The 23,186-nt window shown below is 36.5% G+C and overlaps 1 protein-coding gene across 1 annotated transcript; it reads left to right on the top strand.

Moving 5' to 3' along the window:
- The first annotated feature begins 3,431 nt into the window (after positions 1-3,431).
- On the top strand, positions 3,432-13,795 carry LOC125645690 (sulfate transporter-like). The gene is made up of 2 exons (XM_048871465.2): positions 3,432-3,507; positions 10,720-13,795. The coding sequence occupies exons 1-2, from the start codon at positions 3,500-3,502 to the stop codon at positions 12,821-12,823; spliced, it is 2,112 nt and encodes a 703-aa protein (XP_048727422.2). The 5' UTR covers positions 3,432-3,499; the 3' UTR covers positions 12,824-13,795.
- Positions 13,796-23,186: the final 9,391 nt, after the last annotated feature.

Below are 23,186 nucleotides of genomic sequence, written 5' to 3'. Positions count from 1 at the left end.
TTGAATCATGCATTTAGTTGTCTCCGAAATTCAGAAATATATTTCTAAAATTTCGTACTACAATTAATCATCGTCTGCCAGTAGAGATTTGGAGATGGCGAGGGATACCACTTTGCACACTGTGTAATAATGCAAATTGCTGACGATTTTCACTATATTCTAGAATGTATACAGCTTTAATTGATAGAAGAAAAGATTATATGGGCAATTATTACTCCCAAAGACCTAATAGTATTACATTTACAGAACTAATGTCAACTCAAGAAGAAAAAATGTTGAAGCAAAATTTGTATGTTTATTTTAAAAATTCATGATGCTGTCTATCATCCTTGGTCCCCAGATTTATATTTACTTATTGTCGTGTTTCTTTTTACATATTGTACCTCTGACTAGTTTTGTTCCATGTATGTTACTATTGTATCTCATATAATGGTTTGAGAGAATAAACTGAACTTCAACTAGAGAAGTTTAGGTAGAGCCGTATCATTATAAATCAGATGCTAATCATGCAATTACGCTCTGAGCTGAAATGCCACGTGAAAATCACTGTTGCAGTGAATGCAAATTTCATGTACGTCTCTCTATTCAAAAGGAGGAAATAAACATTAATTATGTGATTGTTTTTTATTTTTTAAAAATGTCAGTGTGTTAATTAATGAATGGGCATACCATGAATAAAAACCTCCTGATGTAAGAAATTATCAACATTATAAGAAATGGGTCTACATGTTTAAAGTCCATTCGTAATCATTACAAACATTTATTGTTTACCTGGCGAAACAACTCGCTAAGCAGGGAAAACTAAGCAAAGTGCCCGTTTTGGGATATATTGTTAAAAGTTTTTATGTTGTCTGTGAAAGGGCCCCGATACACGAAATTCCACAAATTGATCTGTAGTTTCATAAAAACACTGTGGCTAAAGGTTTGAATCATGCCCGTGTGTTACTGAATATTTACATTTCTCATGGGTTTTTTTTTTTTTTTTTTGTATTTGACACCTTTACATTGATAATGATACGTATTTCCTCATGAACGCGCCATAGCTCAGCTATTTGATATAGTACGTCTTTTATAACGGCTGATAATGCCGACAAAATGAAAGTAGAATGTAAATATAGGCCTTAAAATACTGTATTTTCAAAAATGACATGGATTTCTTAAATGTGTATATTATCCAGTAGACGTGTATCAGGGGCCCAGGCAGAGCGTGTACACTGTAAACAGGGCCGTAAATTAACCTTCGATTTGGAGGAGGCAGGAAATTAGGCGGGGGTCTGGGGGCCGCCCAGGCCCCCAGACGCTGAGCACATTTTGTGCACACTGAACACGTTTCGTGCAAAATCCTTGATTCTAGGGCCTTCTAAGATGTTACTTGACTAACTCATTCTAAAAGAAAGATTTGGAATGCTTTTTAAGGGAGGTATCATGTTCTTAGTTGTTGGAAACAACATAAATTCTAATGAACTTTAAATTTTAATTTTTTTTGGCTCAAAAGTTGGAGGAGGCAGCTGCCTCCTCCGCCTCCATGTAATTTACGGCCCTGGTAAACATTCAAAGACTCGCATAGGAATATGGAGGGAAAAAATCTCCTCAAGAGTCACAAGAGCACAATTTGTCAAATGAATACGCAATCATCCGCCTGTAGTTTAGAAGTGTGTTCACACCGTGACCTCAGAGTCCAGAAGTGTGTTCACACCGTGACCTCAGAGTCCAGAAGTGTGTTCACACCGTGACCTCAGAGTCCAGAAGTGTGTTCACACCGTGACCTCAGAGTCCAGAAATCGGCCTCTGTAGGTTAAAAATCTTACATATACCAGGTATGCATAGGGGAATTTTTAAAAAAAAAAATCTTAGAACTGCAGACAGCGTGTCCGGTCAAATTATTATGCAAGCATGCAGTGCAAAATCATATCTGTTCCCACTAACCTCTAACCCCCCTCCCCCAACCGGGACCGCCCTGGACCATTACAGGGGGTTACATTGGAATATATAGGGAACTATTTTTCAAATTATTCTCATAAAGATCAAGGGTGCAACCAGTCTTCTTATATACTGCTAGGGGTGTAGTTAAACCCTAGAACTAGCTGGGTACATCGATTTGATAAGCGAGCATTTTTATATGTGAATGGTTCAGACCACGTTTCCAAATTCCTTGCAGGATAATTATAAAGGTTAACTATTTTACATACATTTGTATACGGGAATAAAAGTAAAAATCCTTATTATGTTATTTTTAGAACCACAAGGACATGTACAGTTATTTTTATTTATTGATTTGGAAGTGCATGGTAAATGTCAGTTACTGATCCAAAGCCGGTCCACAGATTTTCAACACCGATATGTCCTTATTTGTGATTGGTTGTCATTAGTACGGGTGTAGGATAGGGAAATTCCACCTCTGGGACAAGATTCGCCGTCTAGGACGAGACTATGCCGAGTTCTAGACCGCGAATCTTGTTCCAAAGGTGGAATTTCCCTATCCCATACGAGTGAATAACGAAGAATTATTTTTTCTCACATTTTATTCACAGTTTAGTGCATCAATTCAGGAGCTTTTGAGAAAATTCTAAATTATCAAAATCCTCATTTGGATTTCAATGCAAAAACTAACCTAGACAGTCAGAAAGAGAATACCCGATAATGGTTTAAATTTTAAGAGTAAACTCCACCCAAATGAAATCGACATTTTAAGAGAACAATATAAAATATTTTACTTCACCACCTGAAACTGGTTAGAAGAATATTTTTTGAAACTGAATTAGGATGCCCTGGGCTAGAATTGGATCGAACCCGAAACTTCCCGGTTAAACTCCATGGTTGGAATATACGATACGATCGAAAAATTGCCGTGAAAATCTTTTAGGTTATATGAATATACATTCATTAGGAATATACAGTTTGTAAAATTTTGCAAACGAATATAGTGGCCCCATCGCAACACATTGAACCACAGGCAATTGCATCGCTTGGGGGTCGAATTTACTACTCTTTATATAGTAAATTCGACCCCAAGCGATGCAATTGCCTGTGCATTGAACTACTGGCTTTCCAGTAAAATCGTTCTACGAGGAAGGTAACTCAGGTGATCGTTGTAGCCCATAGGTCTCTTGTTTTGGTGCGATCATTAAACAAAATTCTCAGAAGAATGCCGTATTTCTTCATTGAAAAGTCTACGTTAAAACTTGTCATCAATATCAACCACAATATTTATTCTGATAAAGAAGTCAACTTCAAACCCAGCCTCGGTGTTCATGTAACGGTGCAGTGTTTAAATACCGAATTGACGGAAGAAAATCTCATGCATGTCTGGTTAAAATACAAGGAGGAAATATAAATTAATAATGCCAACTTTTTTATCTAAAAAAATGTCAACGAATTAATCAAAAACCACGTTTGGCCGTATCAAGCCACCGTATATCATCCCTGGTGCAGCCTATTTTGCGAGTCGTCTGCGTGGCGTTCATTTGAAGTGACAGCTTGAAGCAATAAACTAGGAATTATGGCGAAGTAAGTGTGATTTAATGACGGCAATTCCTTATATTCCTCTACTTGTTTTAGCGGGATTTATATTTATTGTGTCTTTGGCACCGAAAGGTATGATTTTAAAAAAATCATCTATCCAACACGGTACACGGTGCTAATGCATTGTTACCTGACGCAGTGTATCAGCCGGATTTCGCTAAATTTTCAATATATATAAGTGCTAATATAAGTCCATGCATTTTCTTGGACCTTTGTTTCTGTGGTTCTTGAGGGACAATCACAGGCTATTATGTAATTAAACCCTGTTATTAAACTTGTTCTTTTAGATGGGATTTTCAGTAGATTTTCTTTGTCTGATTATACAAATTACAGACCCATTTCAGCTGTATCTATATATTTACAGGTGAATTATAACCATTTATCCCAACCAACGAGAGAGAGAGAGAGAGAGAGAGAGAGAGAGAGAGAGAGAGAGAGAGAGAGAGAGAGAGAGAGAGAATTATATCATTAAATCAGTTTAAAATCAATAATTGATTTTAATCTTTGCATGCACCATGGTCACAATTAGAATGAAAGGTCCAGAAAGTAGATAAGAAAATGTTGTTATTTTTTTATATGAAAATTAGAATAGCATATGTTTTTCATGTTACGATGACCATTAACCTGTGTCTGTAAAACAAAAAATTGAATGCTACAATCAGCGTGGTAAGAAATGTATCTTGTAGTAAGTAAGTAATTTATAAGGAGTTATACGTAAACACAATAGTCAGCATTTACCGTGCACCTTCACATACTTTTTGATATGAGTGGATTTTTGTTGATTTGTTACGTACATTTCAAATATTAATCAAAACGTAAACATATTTTACAACAACAACAACCCCCAAAAAAAAACAAAAAGGGGGACCACAAAAAACAACAGAACCCGGAGCGAATGTTTAAAATACATCAAGAATACAATTCTTTTACTCTGAATCTGTATATCTTTTTGAATGACAGACATTCTTGTGTATTTCAAAAGAGCTTGCGTGTTTATGGGGGTTTAAATCAGTAAGTAATCTAAGGGGTATGTTTTAATCTAAGAGAAAGCCAATGATGTATTGATGCTTGTATGATGAACTGAAAGCTGCAAGTAAGTTTCTGTCGAAAATTGTCTGCCTTGAAACTTTTCACAGTTTTGACTTTTCAAGAACCACCATGAGCCAATTTCTACCAAAGGCACAAGGCTTTCTTCAGTAAATTATTTTCAAGTTTTATCAAATGAAAGACATGGATTACTGCACCTTAAAAGCCTGAACCTAGCGTGAAAGCTTCCACATAACCGAAGATTCACAACCGCAAGGATACAAGGTGTCAAATTCATATCGAAGCATTCTAGGTCAAGTTTGTTCATATACAAGGACCCCATGACGTCCTTACTGTAGGAGTTACAGAAATACAATGAAGAATTATTTTACAAGCTTCTGCCCAATAACCACAAACGTACATGTTGTCCAATACGGAAGTTCCGAGTTCCCCAAGAGTTATTTCCCTTTGTCGAACTCTTCCGTAAATTATGACGTAAAATATGATGACAGTGGGTACATTTGCTAATTACTATCGTTGTATAATTTCTTAAAAGATGATATCTAGAGTTTCTGAGACCATCCTAACTCAGGGAAAAGGCAACTTTAGTGAGTTTATGAGTATTGGATAACAAAATGGCTCAAACAAATATTGTTAATTGCCATCTTTCTTGATAAAAGCGTCACTCATGTAGAAGAGGAAACGAATAATGATTCAATAGCCAATTTGATGATCTTATTCAAACAAATTATGCTTGATATGGCCAGAATATGCATACCAGTGATTGATATAAACAAAAGTTACGCTTTTATTACATTAATCGTACGTAATCGTTATTTACAATGCCAGTCTACGATATAATGTATACATTGTGTACCCACCATACGTCATAAAATGCGAAAGAGTTCGACAAAGGGAAATAACTTTTGGGTAACTCGGAACTTGCGTAATATGCAAGCATCCTCATGTAATGCAAGTTCATTCAAGCCATAAATTCTGACCCCACTCAAGAACCACTGTGGGGCTGCAATATTGGTTTAAAGTTTGGTTCAGAAAAGTCTTTAAAACTTCTTTTTAACAATGACAAGGATACAATTTGTAAAGTTGATATGCAGACATCTCCATAATTCAATGTAGATAAGTTTTGTTCAAACCCTTAAAACTTACCATAAAAGATTAAAAATAAATAAAGATTTCAATGAATTTTTTTTCATTCGTTGAAAAATAAAACATCTCAGACATAACTGCTTTACATGTAGTTTAAATTCCCATACAAGTACAATTTATCAAGCTTTATATTGACATATGAAAAATTGAATTTAATTTTAGAAATTAAAGATGTGTTTGCATCAATTTCAGAAAGCCCTTTCACTATATGATCCCTACAACCCTGTCCTGGCACCAGAACTTATTCACAATTTTAGTGAAATAGCTTTGCTCATCATGGCTATATATACACTCAGTTTGTCTGCTAGACTTCCCTGAACAAAGAAGATTGGTTTTGAAAAAGATTTTGACCTGATGTACAGTCATCATGAAATTTATCCCAAAGATACTCCTTACTAAATTTAATTTGGTGAAAAATGGTTGGTACTGATATGATTATATGTTCAGTGTTAACGCACGGCGGACGACGACTGTCAGCTACTAATCGCAATATGTTAATTACTCAGGTGACCTAGAACTCCAGATAGACGTGTTGTACAGCAATAAATTCAAATAAGCTGATGTGCAGATGTAATGGATTTTAAAAAAGATTAAAAACGCTGACAACGGAAAACACAAAGATAAGAGGAGGTCTAGGAGCCAAGCAGCATTTTGCACGTACACCCTGCAAGGTCATTTTATCTAGATTTTCTGAATAGGTAAAATGCCACATTTAGACGCTTATATGTTCCATTGCGTGTATCGAGTGCGCGGTGTTAAAAGGGCCTATCTTCAAATGTTGGGTATTTGAAAAGAAACAGTCCCTGTAATTCTTTCAGTCTATGTCGAGGGTATATTCATTGTGCTTTCATAATATATTTAAAACATACATTTCATTTTTGCATAAGGGGGGGGGGGGGTGAACAGACGTTTCACTTTACATGGGCATTCCAGCTTACTTTGTGCAGAGCGTTGGCGTTTCATGCAAAGTATACCAGTGTGATGCGTTGCAGTTCATACCCTCATGCATTGAGTCCAGCAGGGGTTTTAAAAAAAATTCCCACATTGCTTAAATTTCTACTAAACTGCTTTTTGACTAAATAAATTTGAAAGTTTTCAATTTCAATTGTTGTTGTACATATCATCCACTTTTCATCATATCAAATTTCTCTGGTGTAACATTCCTCCTTAAATAAACATAGAGTATTCATCAAGATTCACATCATCGTCGCAAACCACGCCTATTGTCTTAAACCACGAATATCGTCTTAAACCACGCCTATTGTCTTAAACCACGCCTATTGTCTCCGTCCACATTACGTCATAGCCGAGGTTGTATGATTAAGAAAACCCTCGACTTTATGAATATCAACAAATTGGGGAGCTTCCTTAATAAAAAAAAAATCATGGGAAAAAGGCCCACTCGGAGATCATCGCGTTGCTCGTAGCGGAATAATCCGAGGGTTGCCGATTCGGAAAATCTGACACAATAGCCAACCAAAATATGTTTATTGATACATAATTTGCAAGCATATACCTCTGTTGTTAAGACGGGTTTTATTTAAGATACTTGACTTGCTTCTAAAAGAGTGTAAACATATGCTAGAAGTTTTACATGTGGTTGCAGTCATTAAAATATCGAAATCTGTCATCGTGACCGTGATTGGTCAATAAATGTTTACGTCATTTCATCCAATCTGAATCAGCTCCTCGATCCGCTCCTTTATTTTTATGTTGTCGCTATACGTTTCATGTAGGCCTATATTCATGAAAATCGAGGGTTTCGCTGATCATACAGTCATGGTTTAAGGTAGATACTCCCGGACTTAGTAAACGTGGCGAGCGACGATGGATTTCATACGTTCATTGATTACAACTGCAGCGCGTTCACGAGAAAATGACTATCATTACAATTAATGCATTGGAAATTTCAATATGTAATAACAGATGTCATTAAAGGAAAATATTTGTACCATTGTACATCATGTCGTTAGACTTGCATGATAGTAATTGGTGTCTTGTTGTCTTATAACCTCTCGTATCAAGATTTAAGGGGGTTACTATTGATAACGACTATATCACACCTACAGAGTATATACTGTTTTGTGCTGTATTCAATATCGGTCAAAATAATCCACGTTCATGATTTGAAAAATAGAAATGTTCCACAACTCTACGTAAATTGCATTCTGTTTGGTTTTTGATAGGTCTTTCACCCGTAAAACTGCGATATCGATACACTACCACGGTGGCAGAAAGTAATGTCGAGAAGCGCTGTCTAACATCATATAGAGACGGTGGTTTTGCATGCTAAGCCACAGAACGAAATTCATACACCACAACACCAGGGCCGTAAGTAGGGTTCTAAATCAGGGGAGGCAGGGGATTGGGGGCCGCCGATTGACTTTACGACTGAAAATGACACTTTTTAAATCCCAATTTATCATGTTTGTGTTTCATTTGTACTATGTAAAGAATCGTAATATGGTGTCAAAGACAAAGGTGCTTGTCTTCATTTTAAACATATATCCTATAATATAACATTTATATAATTTTATTTTCTTTTTTGCCAAAAAATCAGACGAGGCAGTTGCCTCGTCTGCCTCATCGGCAGTTACGGCCCTGAACACACACGATATCATAATATATTGTGGAGACAACTACTTTTATAACAATAATGTACTTCCATACATGGTCAATATGTGGTTATGCGGAACCGCATTCAGTAATATCAGTAGACACAGGGGGAATATTGATATCGCATGCTCGGTCGACATTACCTCTGTTTATCTAGTCGATATTACTTAACACGACTTAACCTGATTACTTGACTGATTGGTCCTGATGACCACATTTCGACCTATATTAAACTCCATAACTGTACAATATTATATCATTACATGTACAGTGTAAATATTTCCGAGCTTTCTGATTAGCTGAAATCCAACTTTATAGAAAAAAGAATGCTATGTTCACATTCACGTGGCTTCGAGATGAAAATATTTGATTTTTCTAACATCTTAATAAAAATGACCGACCAGGAATCGTTTCGTAGGCTTCAGTAGCCGGTTTCGATGTTTTAAAACATACATGTATAATAAAACATCGTCGGAAACCCACCGTTGGTCGCACTTCTTTTACCTCCTGTGGGACAAAACGCCAATATTTTCTCTGGAAGATGTGTCTCGGCTTCTATCATGTGCTATTGGTCGCTTTACCATTCCTTATTGCGATATTCAACCATTGAAAAAGCCCCTTATTTCTATTCTCTTTAGAGAAGTTGAGAGGCATAGTCGATGAAGGCTATGCCTCTCGACTTCTCTAAAGAGAATACCTTATTTCCAGTGTTCGGGGAGCATAGAAAAACATGCTTTCGAAGCGAAGATTTTGACTACGTTTAAGTTGGACAAGTTACAAAGCTTTCAGCGAGATGTTTTATCTGTATTATTGAAGCGGAGGGTGCATTTGTGTCTATAAAGACTGGGTAGGAAAAAGCTTGTATTACCAAGCGTTTACTAGAACTGCGTACGAGTCTACGTACAGGTATACTTGTTCAGCACTCGTAGTCTTGCCACTTTTATCCATCACACGAGAGCAATGTGTTTTTAACGGACTTGGTATTTCATCGGTTTATATGCCTATAAATACATGTATGTTAAACTTAATTACTGCCGTAATTTGTCAGCACAATTGGAGCCAGTAATTATGACATAATTTACATACCTCTCTCATGATTGATTGATTACATATATTGTTAAACGTCCCTCTCGAGAATTTTTCACTCATATGGAGACGTCACCAAGACCGGTGAAGGGCTTCAAATTTAGGCAGGCCTATACTCGGCGCTTAAATGGCCATTGAGCAGCGAGGGTTATTTAGCGTGCCACACCTACTGTAGCACGGGACATCCGTTTTTAAGGTAATTTCCGAGGACCCGTGACATTCACACCTGATGCCGAGGGTTTGGCGATGAAACTGTCACTACACCTGTTTTAACGACTTAGGTCTGTCACATCTTCGCTAGCCAAGGGTGACGCTCCACGGTGTTTCTCTTTTCAGAATATTCTCTTTTCTGAAAAGACAAAACATCGTGGAGCGTCACTTGGCTAGCGAAGATGAGTCTGTCGCGGCCGAGATTCGAACACCGACCTTCCGCATGCGGGTCGAACGCTCTACCTATAGACCAACGCGGCGGTCTCTCTCTCTCTCTCTCTCTCTCTCTCTCTCTCTCTCTCTCTCGTGTAAGCACAATGTCTCACCTACGATAATTACAAAATGACATGTGAACTGGATTGCAAGGCCATATTTTAATCTAAATTTGCATCTAATTCTTAAATTGTATCATGTATGACTGATTACATTTACGTGCTCTGTAGCAGAGATGATAATAAACATACCAGTGTGGGATGCAAGAATTCTGAAAGGGGGCACATGTGAAAGTGAAGTATTAGTCAAAATAACCAGCCATTTTGGGTGCCAAATCTGGAGATTTCATTTATATATCTTTGATAGTGGCATACAACAAAACACACACACTTTAATGGGCGCCGCCATTACTGCTGACACTTTGAGTTCCGGGTTCCCATTGCTTCTCGATAGGTCACGTAAGGTCATATCGGCGTTGTGTCTCACGGGAGGTAAAAGGAGTGCGACCTACCGTGGGTTTCCGACGTTGTTAATAAAACAATTATATGTTATGACATTTTGGGTCAATAGGATGCTTTAAATACCCTCGAAGAACAATATTCACGAGCACCGCAATGACCTAAAAATGTCAATAATTGCATGATATATTCTTTGTTAAAAAAAAAAAACCCAACCAAATCCGGATCATTTACTGTCGCAAACCGAAACCCCAATGTAGATGGAAGGTTGATACAGTACATGATATATTGTGATTACTCTGTGCTTGTATCGGAATACTTAAAATACTTCGATCTACAGCGAGGTCTAGATAAGTCTGGTTAGACAGACACGGTGTATGTTCTGACTTGGTGTTTATTACAAAACAATTATCTTTTTCAGAATTGAACTCGAAAATCATGAAGCCAAGCATCTTTCAACATCTTGTGACGATGATAAGTTTGAACATGTGAAACTACTGCGTTTTCCTAAAACTCAGACTGACTTAGATGATCAAAAGGAAAAACAAGCTGATGACAATGGAGAATATGGAAGCAGTAAAGGCTCTGCATGTTTTACCCGCAAAAACATATTGAACTATATATATTCCTTATTTCCTATTGTAACCGTATTGCGCTGTTACAATATCAAAGAATATCTCTTGAAAGATGCAGTCAGTGGTTTGTCGACAGCATGTCTACACTTTCCGCAAGGTATGGCCTTTGGAATACTTTCTTCTCTGGCCCCAAAATACGGACTTTATACATCATTCTTTCCTGTTATTTTATATGTGATTTTCGGAACATGTCCGTTTGTGTCTTTCGGAACCAACGCCGTCATCTCGTTATTTACGGCAAATCTCGTTCAAAGTCAGCTGATGACACCACCGACTTCGAGTGGAGGCGCCAATAGTTCCAACAACAGTGTTGGACAAATGAATGAGGATGATTTCGTGGAAATGAAAGCGGCCGTCGCAGCTGGTTCTTCGTTCATAGTGGGCGTTATGCTTCTGGTCTTAGGACTGTTCAGACTAGGGTTTATAGCGACATACATGTCGTCACCATTTGTAGGGTCCTTTACAACCACTGCTGCTATCCACATCATGACCAGTCAGGTTCCAAAGAGTCTTGGGGTTCAGATACCTGCAGTTTCTGGTCCTGGCAAGCTTGTTATAACATATATCGAAATCTTCAAGAACATTGCAACGGCAAATATTGGTTCAGTTGTCACTTCTATCATATGTATCATTATTTTAGTTTTTGTGAAAGATTTTATTAATGAAAAGTTTAAATCGAAAATGTTTATGCCAATTCCAATAGATCTTATTCTAGTGATTTGCGGAACGGTCGTGTCCTATGTCAGTGATTTGAATTCACGATTCGGTGTTCCAGTCGTAGGGAATATACCGCCTGGTGTGCCAGCTCCCACATTTCCAGACATAAAAACTGACATAATAGGAAATTCTATTGTTGTTGCCATTATAATTTTTGTATTGACCATATCTATGGCCAAAGTTTGCGATAACAAAAATGCCATGAATGCTGATCAAGAGCTGGTGGCTTATGGAATGGCCAACTTCGGCAGTTCTTTTTTCCGATGCTTTCCCGCCTGCGTGGCTCCACCACGTACCATCTTGCTGAAAACCATGGAGGCTAAAACCACTTTAAATGGCATCTTCTCTGCCTTGGTGATTTTGCTTATATTGCTCTTTCTAGGAGAATACTTTCAATACTTACCGTTGCCTGTTCTATCAATAATGGTCATTATGGCGGTTAAGAACTTGCTTCTTCAATTTCGTCAGCTACCCCGGTTATGGAAGATAAACAAGTATGACTTTACGGTTTGGGTTGTTACGATCATTTCTGGAGTATTTATTGACTTCCCGTATGCTTTATACTGCGGGGTAGGACTAAGTGTATTTCTTATTGTTTTTCAAAGTCAAAGAGGGAAATTAGCTTTGCTTGGAAAACTGGAGAACGAAGATTTGTACACCATGGAAGCGAAATACACAGCACTGCCTCCAAATGTTAAGATCTTTAAAATGGAATCGTCACTTTTCTTTGCAACATCAGAATCCTTTCGTGATAATTTGTACAAATTAACCTGGGACCCAAGAACAATGATGAAAAAAGATGCTGACGAAGTAACTCTTTCTGTACAGTCAATACCCATCAATGACGACAACAAACCGGAAGTCGACAAAAACAACACAATCAATGACGGCAACAAACCGGAAGTCGACAAAAACACCGCAAACGAAATGACGAAATCGGTCATCATTGATTGTTCCTCGTTCAATTATGTAGACGTCAATGGGATTTCCACAATGTCGCTCGTTGTCAAAGAATACCGGTCTGTTGGGATCAAGGTGCTTTTGGTTAGATGCACCACTAGCTTTATGTTGGTAATGAAGAGGTCAGAACTGATGGAAACTGTCGGCGAAGAAAATATTTTTCCAGACTTCGTGGACGCAATTGCTTTAAACGTTTCAGACACAAAGCTTTAGAGTAATTATGATCTTTCGTAAGTTCTACTTTTCAAAGGAACGGATGGAAAAAATGTATGAATCATTTTATACTGAATATGTACATATCATTATATACTAAATTAAAATTTCCCGTGAGAAGATTAAGAGGAATTGGGAGATCTGCAAAATCCGTCCTTTTGAAAACGTTGTACAAATACGTGTAGTCTGTAGCAGTTTGAAAAAATGGCAGACATGTAGTCATTAATACTATCTAATATGGTGTTACATTTACCCCCCCCCCCCCCCCTTCAACAAGTGTACTGTCGTTCTTTGTGTCACTTTGCTTTATCGGGCGTGTAAATGTGACACACTGTGATTGAAACGATAGTCAATTATGTGAAATTTTATGAAACGGTTGATACATAGCAACTCTGAACTGGAGTTAGAGAGAGAGACAGATAGAAAAAGGACTGAAAAATTTCCAAAAATGGAGACCTTAGCTTGCATCTTAAAGTAGGGTGTAGTTGTCTTCACACTAAAAGGGTCAAACAGAAAACCATTTCAAGAGCTTTATTCATTAAAACAAGTCGAGATGCTAAAAAAAACCTCACAATTGTTGATAATCGTTGTGAAAATATTTGATATTAAAATGTTTTTAAAAAAAATGTTTGACAGACTTTGTTTCATGCTATTATTATTCAGAATAAGATAGGGCTTGCTACATTGTTTGATGCGAAGCCTATTGCCTTGACTTTCCCATTTCACGATATATCAAAATCATTTCCACCTTTTATCACAGTTGCCAAACGTCATTTGGATACAACCACATGAGCTAAACCCGTTTGGGCTCGTACTCAATAGCTGTGATACCATAAATATAGAGTTTGGGCCCAAACGGGCTTAGCCACTGTGGATACAACCATTCCTACGCAGGATACAATCGTGCTTTTAACACAGTGTACAACCAACCCCCACGGTACTTTACAATGGAGAGTGGAGATGTCCGTGAGGAGGGGAAGAAAGTTACTCATATATTCTTCTTTATTCATGTAATTCTTTTAAAATGTATGGTCAGGTGAAGCAATAAATTCTGGTTTGAATGATATACCTCTCTATTTTAAAGCTTGGGTCAAATGTCAAAATTTCACACGATTTTAGGTTTATTTCCCTACAATGATCAAAATTCCATGTTGCACGCCCGTAATTTAAAATGCACAACTAGTATATAAGGATTTTTGTCAGTATTGAATAAATACCATGCATTTTGGGCTACATTAACAATTTAGTACATGTAAACATTTTGGTAATTTTTTATACTAGGAATCTATAACCACGATAAAAGGTGTCATTTAAGCATTTAAATTTAACTCTCAAATTCGGACACTCAGCTGGAAAAGTGGACTTCAAAATTGTCTGAAAATTCATGACAAGAAATATAATAACAGTAAAAAGTTTACAACCCGAACATACAAATCCTAAACCGGGGGAGGGTGGGAAGGTTTGGTCCTTCACTTCAATTTTACATTTAATCTACAATTCACATGTACTATAAAAAGTGGGGGTGGGTAGGGCGGTTTTGACATTGAACATGAACGGAAAATGTACGTTGTCAAAAACAAAAACCACCCATTTGTTGATCCATACGTTGGTTTCTTTACATACACATTTCGCAAATTCTACTTTAAGTATAATATCTAGAACATTCTAAATGTCATCCAAACAATTACGCAATCTGTGTTTACTTAACATGCAGAGCTATCAGTTGGCAAAACTTGACAGGCGCTTTAAATATCGGTGCAATACTTCTGCAATAGCCCAGATTTCTTGAGAACAAACACCATTATCTTTCATTTCTGTCGTGTAAAACGTATGTTTGCCTATACACGCTCTCGTCACGTGTTCACCTTGAGGAGGTTCTGAATTTATATTTCACTTTATTTCACTATTTCTTTGTACTTTTACGTCCCATATTAGACCTACGTGTATATACAGCTGTACTTGTACAATAATATCCGACAATGGTTGATCTACAACAGCGTATACCATTTCTATGATTGCAAGTGCTGTCCCATTGCTTTATTTTCACTGAAATCCATGCATGGAGATGAAACTGATTTGTTACAAATGGAGCTACAGACCCAAGTTCTATTCCATGCAGACCTTCAAAGAGAGATGCGGGGGTGGGGTGGTAGGTAGAGTTTGGGTATGCATGTAAAAATATATTGCACTGTAGCTTTCCTCCATAGTAGCCCCTCCCCCGGGAAAATCGGCTGTATCATAGATGTGTATGGCAGAAAGACTATACAGCAGAATTGCCCCTATAGTAATTTTTAAGGTTCCCGCTTCCGTATTTGGTTTAAATTTTAGTAAAAATGTACGGAGAGATAACCGGGCTTTAAATCAACTACATGTGTAATACTAATAGTGCGCTAAATATATTTGCACATAAAAGTGTATATTTTTGATTAAGAAAAATGAATATATTTTAACAAAATTTCATTTTTTGTCCGCCGCTTTTAGCGAAAAGCAGAGAGTATTTATTTGGGTCTGTCTGTAACATTTAGTTCCGGGTGATACGAGGACTGTTCGATATGTAATGTGTATTGTACGATATCTCAAAAGAATTCGACTCAAATAGTGAAATGAACATTACATCCCTTCAAATTATTCTCCGCGGTTTGAAATACATAATTTCAATCTCTGAATCCATTTCTGAAATGCGTCACGGTACGCTGATTTAGGTAGACCTCTGAGGCACTGAGTGATGGCTGAGCCAAGGCCAGGGCTTGTCGGGACTTTAACAACTACCAGATACGAACTTTTGGAAAAATGAAAAAGTCGCATGGGGCTAGATCTGGAGAGTATGGACGGTGTGGCAAGACGGTAACCTTCTCCGACTTCAAAAATTGCTTCACAAGCTCAGATGTATGTGGTGGAGCATTATTATGAAGTAGACGAGCATGCCTAAATCCTGACACAGGGCGCCGTTTATGATAATATTTCTTGAGCTTTTTCAGTATAACATCTCGGTAATACCGACCTGTAACACTTTTGCCCTTCGGCACCGGAATTTGTATGGCTATGAGAAGAATATGCAATAAAGAACCTTCTTTGTGCTTATGGTTATTTTGGTAACTACAGGCCTTCTACCGTGTTTAGTTAGCCATATTTGGTTTCCAATTTTTCTTACTGGTTCGAAATAGTGAACCCATGTTTCGTCACCAGTAACAATGTTTGCAAATTGTCTTTGATTGAATTTGGAAAACATTTTGAGCAATTGCTTAGCGGTTTGTACTCGTACCCGTTTTTGGTCATTTATCAATATATGCGGTATCCATCTGGCAGAAATCTTTCGTACTTTCAAAATACGCTTTGAAATGAAATGCACCCGCGATAGCGATATGCCAACAACTTTGGCAATATCACGATTGGTGTATCTGCCATCACTTTCAATTATTTCCCTGACTTTTGAGACATCTGTCTTTCCTGTAACAGATTTTGCTGCATCTTTGACGGACTCTGTGCCAGTCAGAAATTTCTTTCTCCACCTACGAACTGTCTCATAAGATACCTTATCAGACCCATCAACTTCCCCCAATTCAGTAAAACTGTATTACCGAATGACCAAGTTTTGTGTGAACTTTTATATAAGCTCTAATTTCTTCAATATTCTCAACCCGTTTCCCAATCATTTTTACAACAGTGGTCAACGACTGGCTCTATTGAAATGACTATGATTTCAAAACTATGTGGAGCTGAAGGCTAGTGTTTATACCGTTGGAAAGGTACTGCATAGAGCTATTCAAGAGTATCATCATCCACAAGATCGTGCAAAGCGTTATCGCGCTGTGGTACAATACACATTACATATCGAACAGCCCTCGTATCTTGAAAAGTCCTTGAGCTCTGCAATGAAATTCTGTATGATGAATCGTGAATACCTATGACTCAAATAAGATTTCTATTGATAAGATAAAGGCCAAAGTATAAAAAAAATATCACATTGTGGAAAATTCTAGTTCTCTTAGTTCTCTGAGTTTTTGCAACGAAATTGAATGCGATGTACAAATATATCTGTATGTTAAATGCCCAATATACATAATAAGAAAGACCGATTTACAACGTATCATAATAAAGATGTTTAAAATGATGTCCTACACAGTGGTAAAACTCTGTGATATAGGGAGGGGAAATGTACATGGATCACATTTTTAATATCATAGAAAATATTCAAATTCCAAATATTTTATGAATTTGATAGTTGTACTAATTACAGCCAAAATTATATACCAACCCATGCCTATGGCGTGTAAATTGTTGCAGTATTATACAAATCTTGATATATATAAGATCAAGATAAACTTGTTGTTCATATTTATATTCGATAATATTGATATTTATATGCGTACATTTTAATGTATTTTTTGATAATCTTTCATTCATATTCGATAAATTTGAATTTATTTTCGATAATCTTGTTATTTATATTCGATTAATCTTGATTTATATTCGATAATTTTGATTCATATTTGATAATTTTGATATTTATATGCGAAATGGTTTATGTACATTGCGATAATTTTTGTATTTATATGCGGAAAGTTTGATTTATATCAAGCTAATTAAAATTAGCTGTTTTGAATCCGCTAAAAGTGGTAGCGGATTCAAAACAGCTGATTTTAATTAGATTGAATTTATATGAGATAAATCTTGATTTATATGAGATAATCTTGTTATTTACATTCGATAAATTGAAAATCAAGATTTTCGCAAATAAATCAAGATTTATATATTTATGATAGTGCAACGTCAAGCGCTCTACACACCGACGGATTTTTTTTCCAGCGTTGAATATATACCGGTATATACCCTATAATTCAATGTGTAATGATTGGGCACGTAACAGCGTTTTTAAAAGGTGTAGGGGCAGCTGAGGAAGGTGTGATTTTACAATCGCCTGACAGTTCTTGAGAAGCCAGAAACAGTAGGGGGTATCTCAAAATCAGAGAGAGAGAGAGAGAGAGAGAGAGAGAGAGAGAGAGAGGAGAGCGTTGAGCGTTGAGCCTTCAGTACCTGAGTTCAATTCACATTTCAACTATCATTCATGTATAAAAAGAGACATTCAGTCAATGAATCGAACTTCGAATTTAAAAATAACGAACTTTGCAGAAAAATAACAAACTTTGCAGAAAAATAGCGAACTTTGCATGCTAAAATAACAAACGTTTATAACAGTGAAGATACCAGAAGAAGTACGTTTTCAAAACAAAGGGCGCCCACCCCCGTCGGTACATACATATATGCTTGGATTATAATAATTTCACATTTTTTTGCCGGTTGATCACGTAGTGCATTATTGCGAAAGTTTCCCGCATCTTTTTATATTGATACCTTTCAATCAAAATTCCCTTTCGTAGGGTTATTTCTAGACGTTCAGTGATGCTCAACATAACGTCTCAATAAGTTTTTCGACTGAATCAGAAATCATCCTTACCAATCACTAAAACGAGCAATCATAAATGTATTTTATTGAATTGGTTGAATTATTGATGTCATGCATGATTTCATTAAGTTCTTTTTGATTGCATATCGCAAGATTTGAATTTCATCGCTTTCAAACTCGTAAACTACGCAAAATATTTCATTTAAAACACATTTAAAGTAGTTTTAGGCATAAAAAGAGTTAATTTTGCTGAAAAAATGAAAAAGTTTAGCAACATGCGTTGTGTCCTTTAACTGATTGAACTGAAAATTTGATTTTTCCATTTCTATTGATTACAGTATTTATCTACAGTATTTCTAATGGTCATCCAAAATTTGAATATCATTTTTTGAATTACAAGTGAGATACGGCACTCGCAATTTTTTGTTATGTAAACAAGGCGTGTGCCATGTTTTTGTTTACATATAGATTGCTTAATAGAAAATAGCATGTTTAAAACAAAATGAGATGTGCTAAACACTTGAAACCATTTCCTTATGTTCAGAATTAACTTGTAAATTGAAAAATCTGCTTTAAACGAACTTTTACTAGTATATTTAGCCTATATGTAAAAACAAAAAAATGACACGAGCCTTGTTTACATAACAAAGAATTGTGAGCTCTGTATCTCCCATGTACCTCGACAACTGACATTAAAATTCTTGCTGACCATTAGAAATACCTTAGTTAAGCATTCTAAACATTTAAATTGGGGTGGGGGATATTTGAAAATTGTCATCTCAGATCGTGTCCATGCTCCTATATAATTAATCCTTTCTCTACCGCACCAGTCAATTTGACGACGCAAAAAGAGTGCCTCTAAATATTTGAAAATTACGGCCATAAGATATGTGATGCACATATCATATCTTCTTTTAAATACTTTCTTCTGTTCTAACTAAGTAAAAATCAATCGTGTAAATAAAAGCATTAAGAGGCACATGAATAATGTGATTTTGGTGATTAAATAGTTAATCTCTTCATTATACATGTACCTGGTATATTTCTTTACACTAAAAGTGGTTGTTTAACGTAGTTTTATTAGGTTTCTCTTGTTTTTGTACAAAATAAATCCTTTTATTAATCATTTATACATATATCCCTATGACATTGAGGGATTTTGAAGGAAAAAAACGGTTGCCATCACAGATAAATCAACGAATTGAGAATTACATTGTATCTTTGATTAAATTTGCGCACAAAATAGTTGAAATGAGATATATATTTTGCAACAACCTGAGAGTGAATTTATGAAAATAATGATGTCTCCACGTTTAAACTCATGAAGACAAATTCAACTTTTATCCGAAATAATTCAATTATTCAAAATTCAATGTTTGCTTACAGTATATATTCCATCATTACTCTCTTTAATTGAATAAGTGAGATCAATAATTCAATAAATGCCAACAATCAAAATTTTGCAAGCATCAAACTAGCAAAGGGACTTAATATAAATCTAATTCATTTATTACGCACAATGTTCTGAAATTGAGATACTGGGTCACTGAGTAATAATTATAAAAGGGTGTTGAAAATTATCAAAGTCAAATTCAATCCCTATCCAAAAAATTATATCGATATATCTGTAAGTCCACTTTCTGTAAAATAAATAAACTGCATATTTTTAAGACTTACTATCCTCTTGCGAAACCCTGAAAGTTAATTCCCTTGGCCCCGGGATCATGAAACTGTCTTAAACTTAAACTGTGTGCTTAAAATTGCCCTAAACCAATAAAGTTGCATTTAAATTTTAAGACTGATCTTAAAATGGATCACAAAAAAAACATCAATGAGAGTTAAGAATATATGGCATGTCAAACGTTGCAATATTTGATCTTTTCCATTTGTATTGTATAATTTTCCATTTGTATTCTATATTTTCCATTTGTATTGTATAATTTTCCATTTGTATTCTATATTTTCCATTTGCATTGTATAATTTTTCATTTGCATTGTATAAATTCCATTTGTATTGTATAATTTTCCATTTGTATTCTATATTTTCCATTTGTATTGTATAATTTTCCATTTGTATTCTAAATTTTCCATTTGTATCATATAATTTTTTCGTTTGTATTGTATAATTTCCATTTGCATTGCAAAATCTTTCATTTGTATTGCATACGAGGGATTGTTTATTTTGATTTGTTACGAAGGATTCCATTAGTTTAGGTCCCACTTATATTTAGCCGTCACCAGCTGCAGGTGACGTACCACAAATAGACTTACTATGCTACGTGTACGCTCACAGTGGCATAGCAGTGGGTGTTCTTTAACGTGCCAACGCCTGTCGCAACACGGGGTGTCTGCTTTTAAGGTCACATTATCCGAAAGATCCGTGATTCTCACTTTTAAATAGCAATGCGTATGGGAATGCATTAACTATATTTAAGTCTAAGGTTTGATGCAGCCATGGCACGAGTAGAACTCGAACATGCGACTTCACAGTTACGAACCAAAGGGTATATCACTTAACTACCGCTATCGGTTCCATATAAAGACTAGTTGAACATACAGGTAGCTAGCAATGAGAAATCTTGCGCCGGGACACGCCTCCCCCTTTTTTCCCTTCACAAATATAATATTTTGTATAGAGATGTCGAAAAAAGCATGCATGTACTTTTTATTTTGTCAGAACGCACTTGTTTCAGGGGACTTCAGGGACGGATCCAGGAATTGCGGTTACGGGGGCGCCACTTTATGAGACAGGGGGTCTGGGGGCCGCCTTAAGGCGGCCCCCAGTGGGTCCAGGACGAAGCCCTGGTGGGGGTTCAGGGGCGAAGCCCCCGGAAGCTCCTGGATTTTACAGATTTTATAGAGTTTGAAATATGTCATTTTTAATACAGTGAAATTGGTAAAACGACGCAAATTTTAAGGGTTTCTGGAAAAATTAAGTTCTCTCAATAAAGTAATTCAAGAAATCAAAAGATTTTGTCATTTATTTCTCCGGGAATGGGAGAAATTATTGCTTCTTTTATCGTTTAATACATTTTTTTAAACAAGATACCAAGATTTACCTTAAATTTGAAAATTTTAGGGGGGCGGGGGCGCCCCCCTTAAATCCGCCACTGACTTCGCCCTCCCCCTGCACCCCCCCCCCCCTCCCTCCACCAAGGCTTTGCACTGGACTCACTAGGGATCTTAAGGCAGTCCCCAGACATCCAGCAGTTTACTGCGTTCAGAATTATCTAGATCAGCTAGTGGTTAAATAGGAGACTAGTTTGAATATGCTGATCTCATTAGACGCATAAAAGCGATAAATTAAGGGGGGGGGGGGGTTACACCATTACACTTAGTAAATACGGTACATTCCTGCGAAACGTGGCTCCTGAACTTTACCTTTTCAACATCTTGCGTAGTACCAAATTCAATAAACGATAACTTAAAAATCAAACTCGATGTGAACAATTGGTGGGGACCCAAGGGCCGAATTAAGTCCCCCGAATCTACTCAATTCTGACTAAATAAAAATGTGCATGCTTTTCTGGACAGTTCTAATTTTTTTTTAATGATGGGGGGGGGGGGGATTCGCCATTACTAGAGCTAGCTACGTATTTTTAAAAATAACTAGTCCTGCATGGACCTGGTCGCGGTAGCTCAGTGATATATCGCTTGGTTTGTGGGCGGGAGGTCGTGAGTTCGAGAACCGTTACTGTCATTGCCGCATCAAACCAAGACAGTGATTGCTCCTTTGCCAAACACTCGGCATTTAAAAGTGAGAATCACGGGTCTTTCCGTAATGACCTTAAAAACAGATTTTCCGTATCGCTGCACAGGCGTTGGCACGATAAAGAACCGTCATTGCTACGGCCCTGTGTGCTAAGCACGTCTACATTTGTGGTATATCAGTGACGTTAACTAATGAAATCCTTCGTAACAAATCAAAATAAACATTTCCTGGATACAATACAAATGAAAAATTATGCATTGCAAATGGAACATATAGAATACAAATGGAAAATTATACAATACAAATGAAAAAATATAGAATACAAATGGAAAATTATACAATACAAATGAAAAATTATACAATGCAAATGAAACATATAGAATACAAATGGAAAATTATACAATACAAATGGAAAAGATCAAATATTGCAACGTTTGACATGCCATAAGAATGATGTCTGCCCGTGTGCTGCCTTAATTGCCCAAGACTATTGCTACACGTTAAGTTTGTACAAAGGGCCGTACTGATAGTGTGGCATTTTTTAGGTGATTTAAGGAAAAGAAAAATTAAGCCGTCGGTAGATCGAAAAGTAGTACCGATAGCCCTGAAAAAAAATTAGAGGGGTGTATATAAATAAATATTACTTTTTATGTGTTCATATAAAACCTATGTATGCCGTAATCTTTTTTCTAAACAAGACACCACGATTTACCTTAAATTTGAAAATTTTTGGGGGCGCGCGCCGGCTGCGCTCCCCCCTAAATCCGCCACTGTAGTCTATAATATGTATACTCTTGCACCCACCCAAGCGTTCAACAGAACACTGAGCATTCCACAAAGTGAAAGGAAACTCTTTCAGCACAAGTTTGATATGTGGATTTTAAAAATAGTGGACATTTTGAAAATATCAAGTTCACGGGTTTATTCGCCATCCTCAACTACCAAGTGCTGCACACGAGGTATTGTTGAGATCGGACAACATCATTCATGTTTTAAAAGGAAGTCGGCCATTATGACGTTGCAGTATACGTCGTTAAATTATGAATTCAAACAAGAGGACTACAAATTCAGTACAAAACATTGTTCTGAATCCAATGCTCTTTGTAAAGGTATACAAACGTTTTAAAACTTATTCATATGTATGAAGTTCGTTTGAATTAATCTAGTGGTCATGGTCATGGCAATTTCAACTACTAGTTTATGATATGTACAATTGACCGAGTTTAAACAAGAGGTACTGTGAGCAA

This window comes from Ostrea edulis, chromosome 6 (genome assembly GCF_947568905.1).
Source record: "Ostrea edulis chromosome 6, xbOstEdul1.1, whole genome shotgun sequence".
NCBI lineage: Eukaryota > Metazoa > Mollusca > Bivalvia > Ostreida > Ostreidae > Ostrea > Ostrea edulis.
Note: the sequence above shows the minus strand (reverse complement) of the source record. Positions and strands in the feature narration are given on the sequence as shown.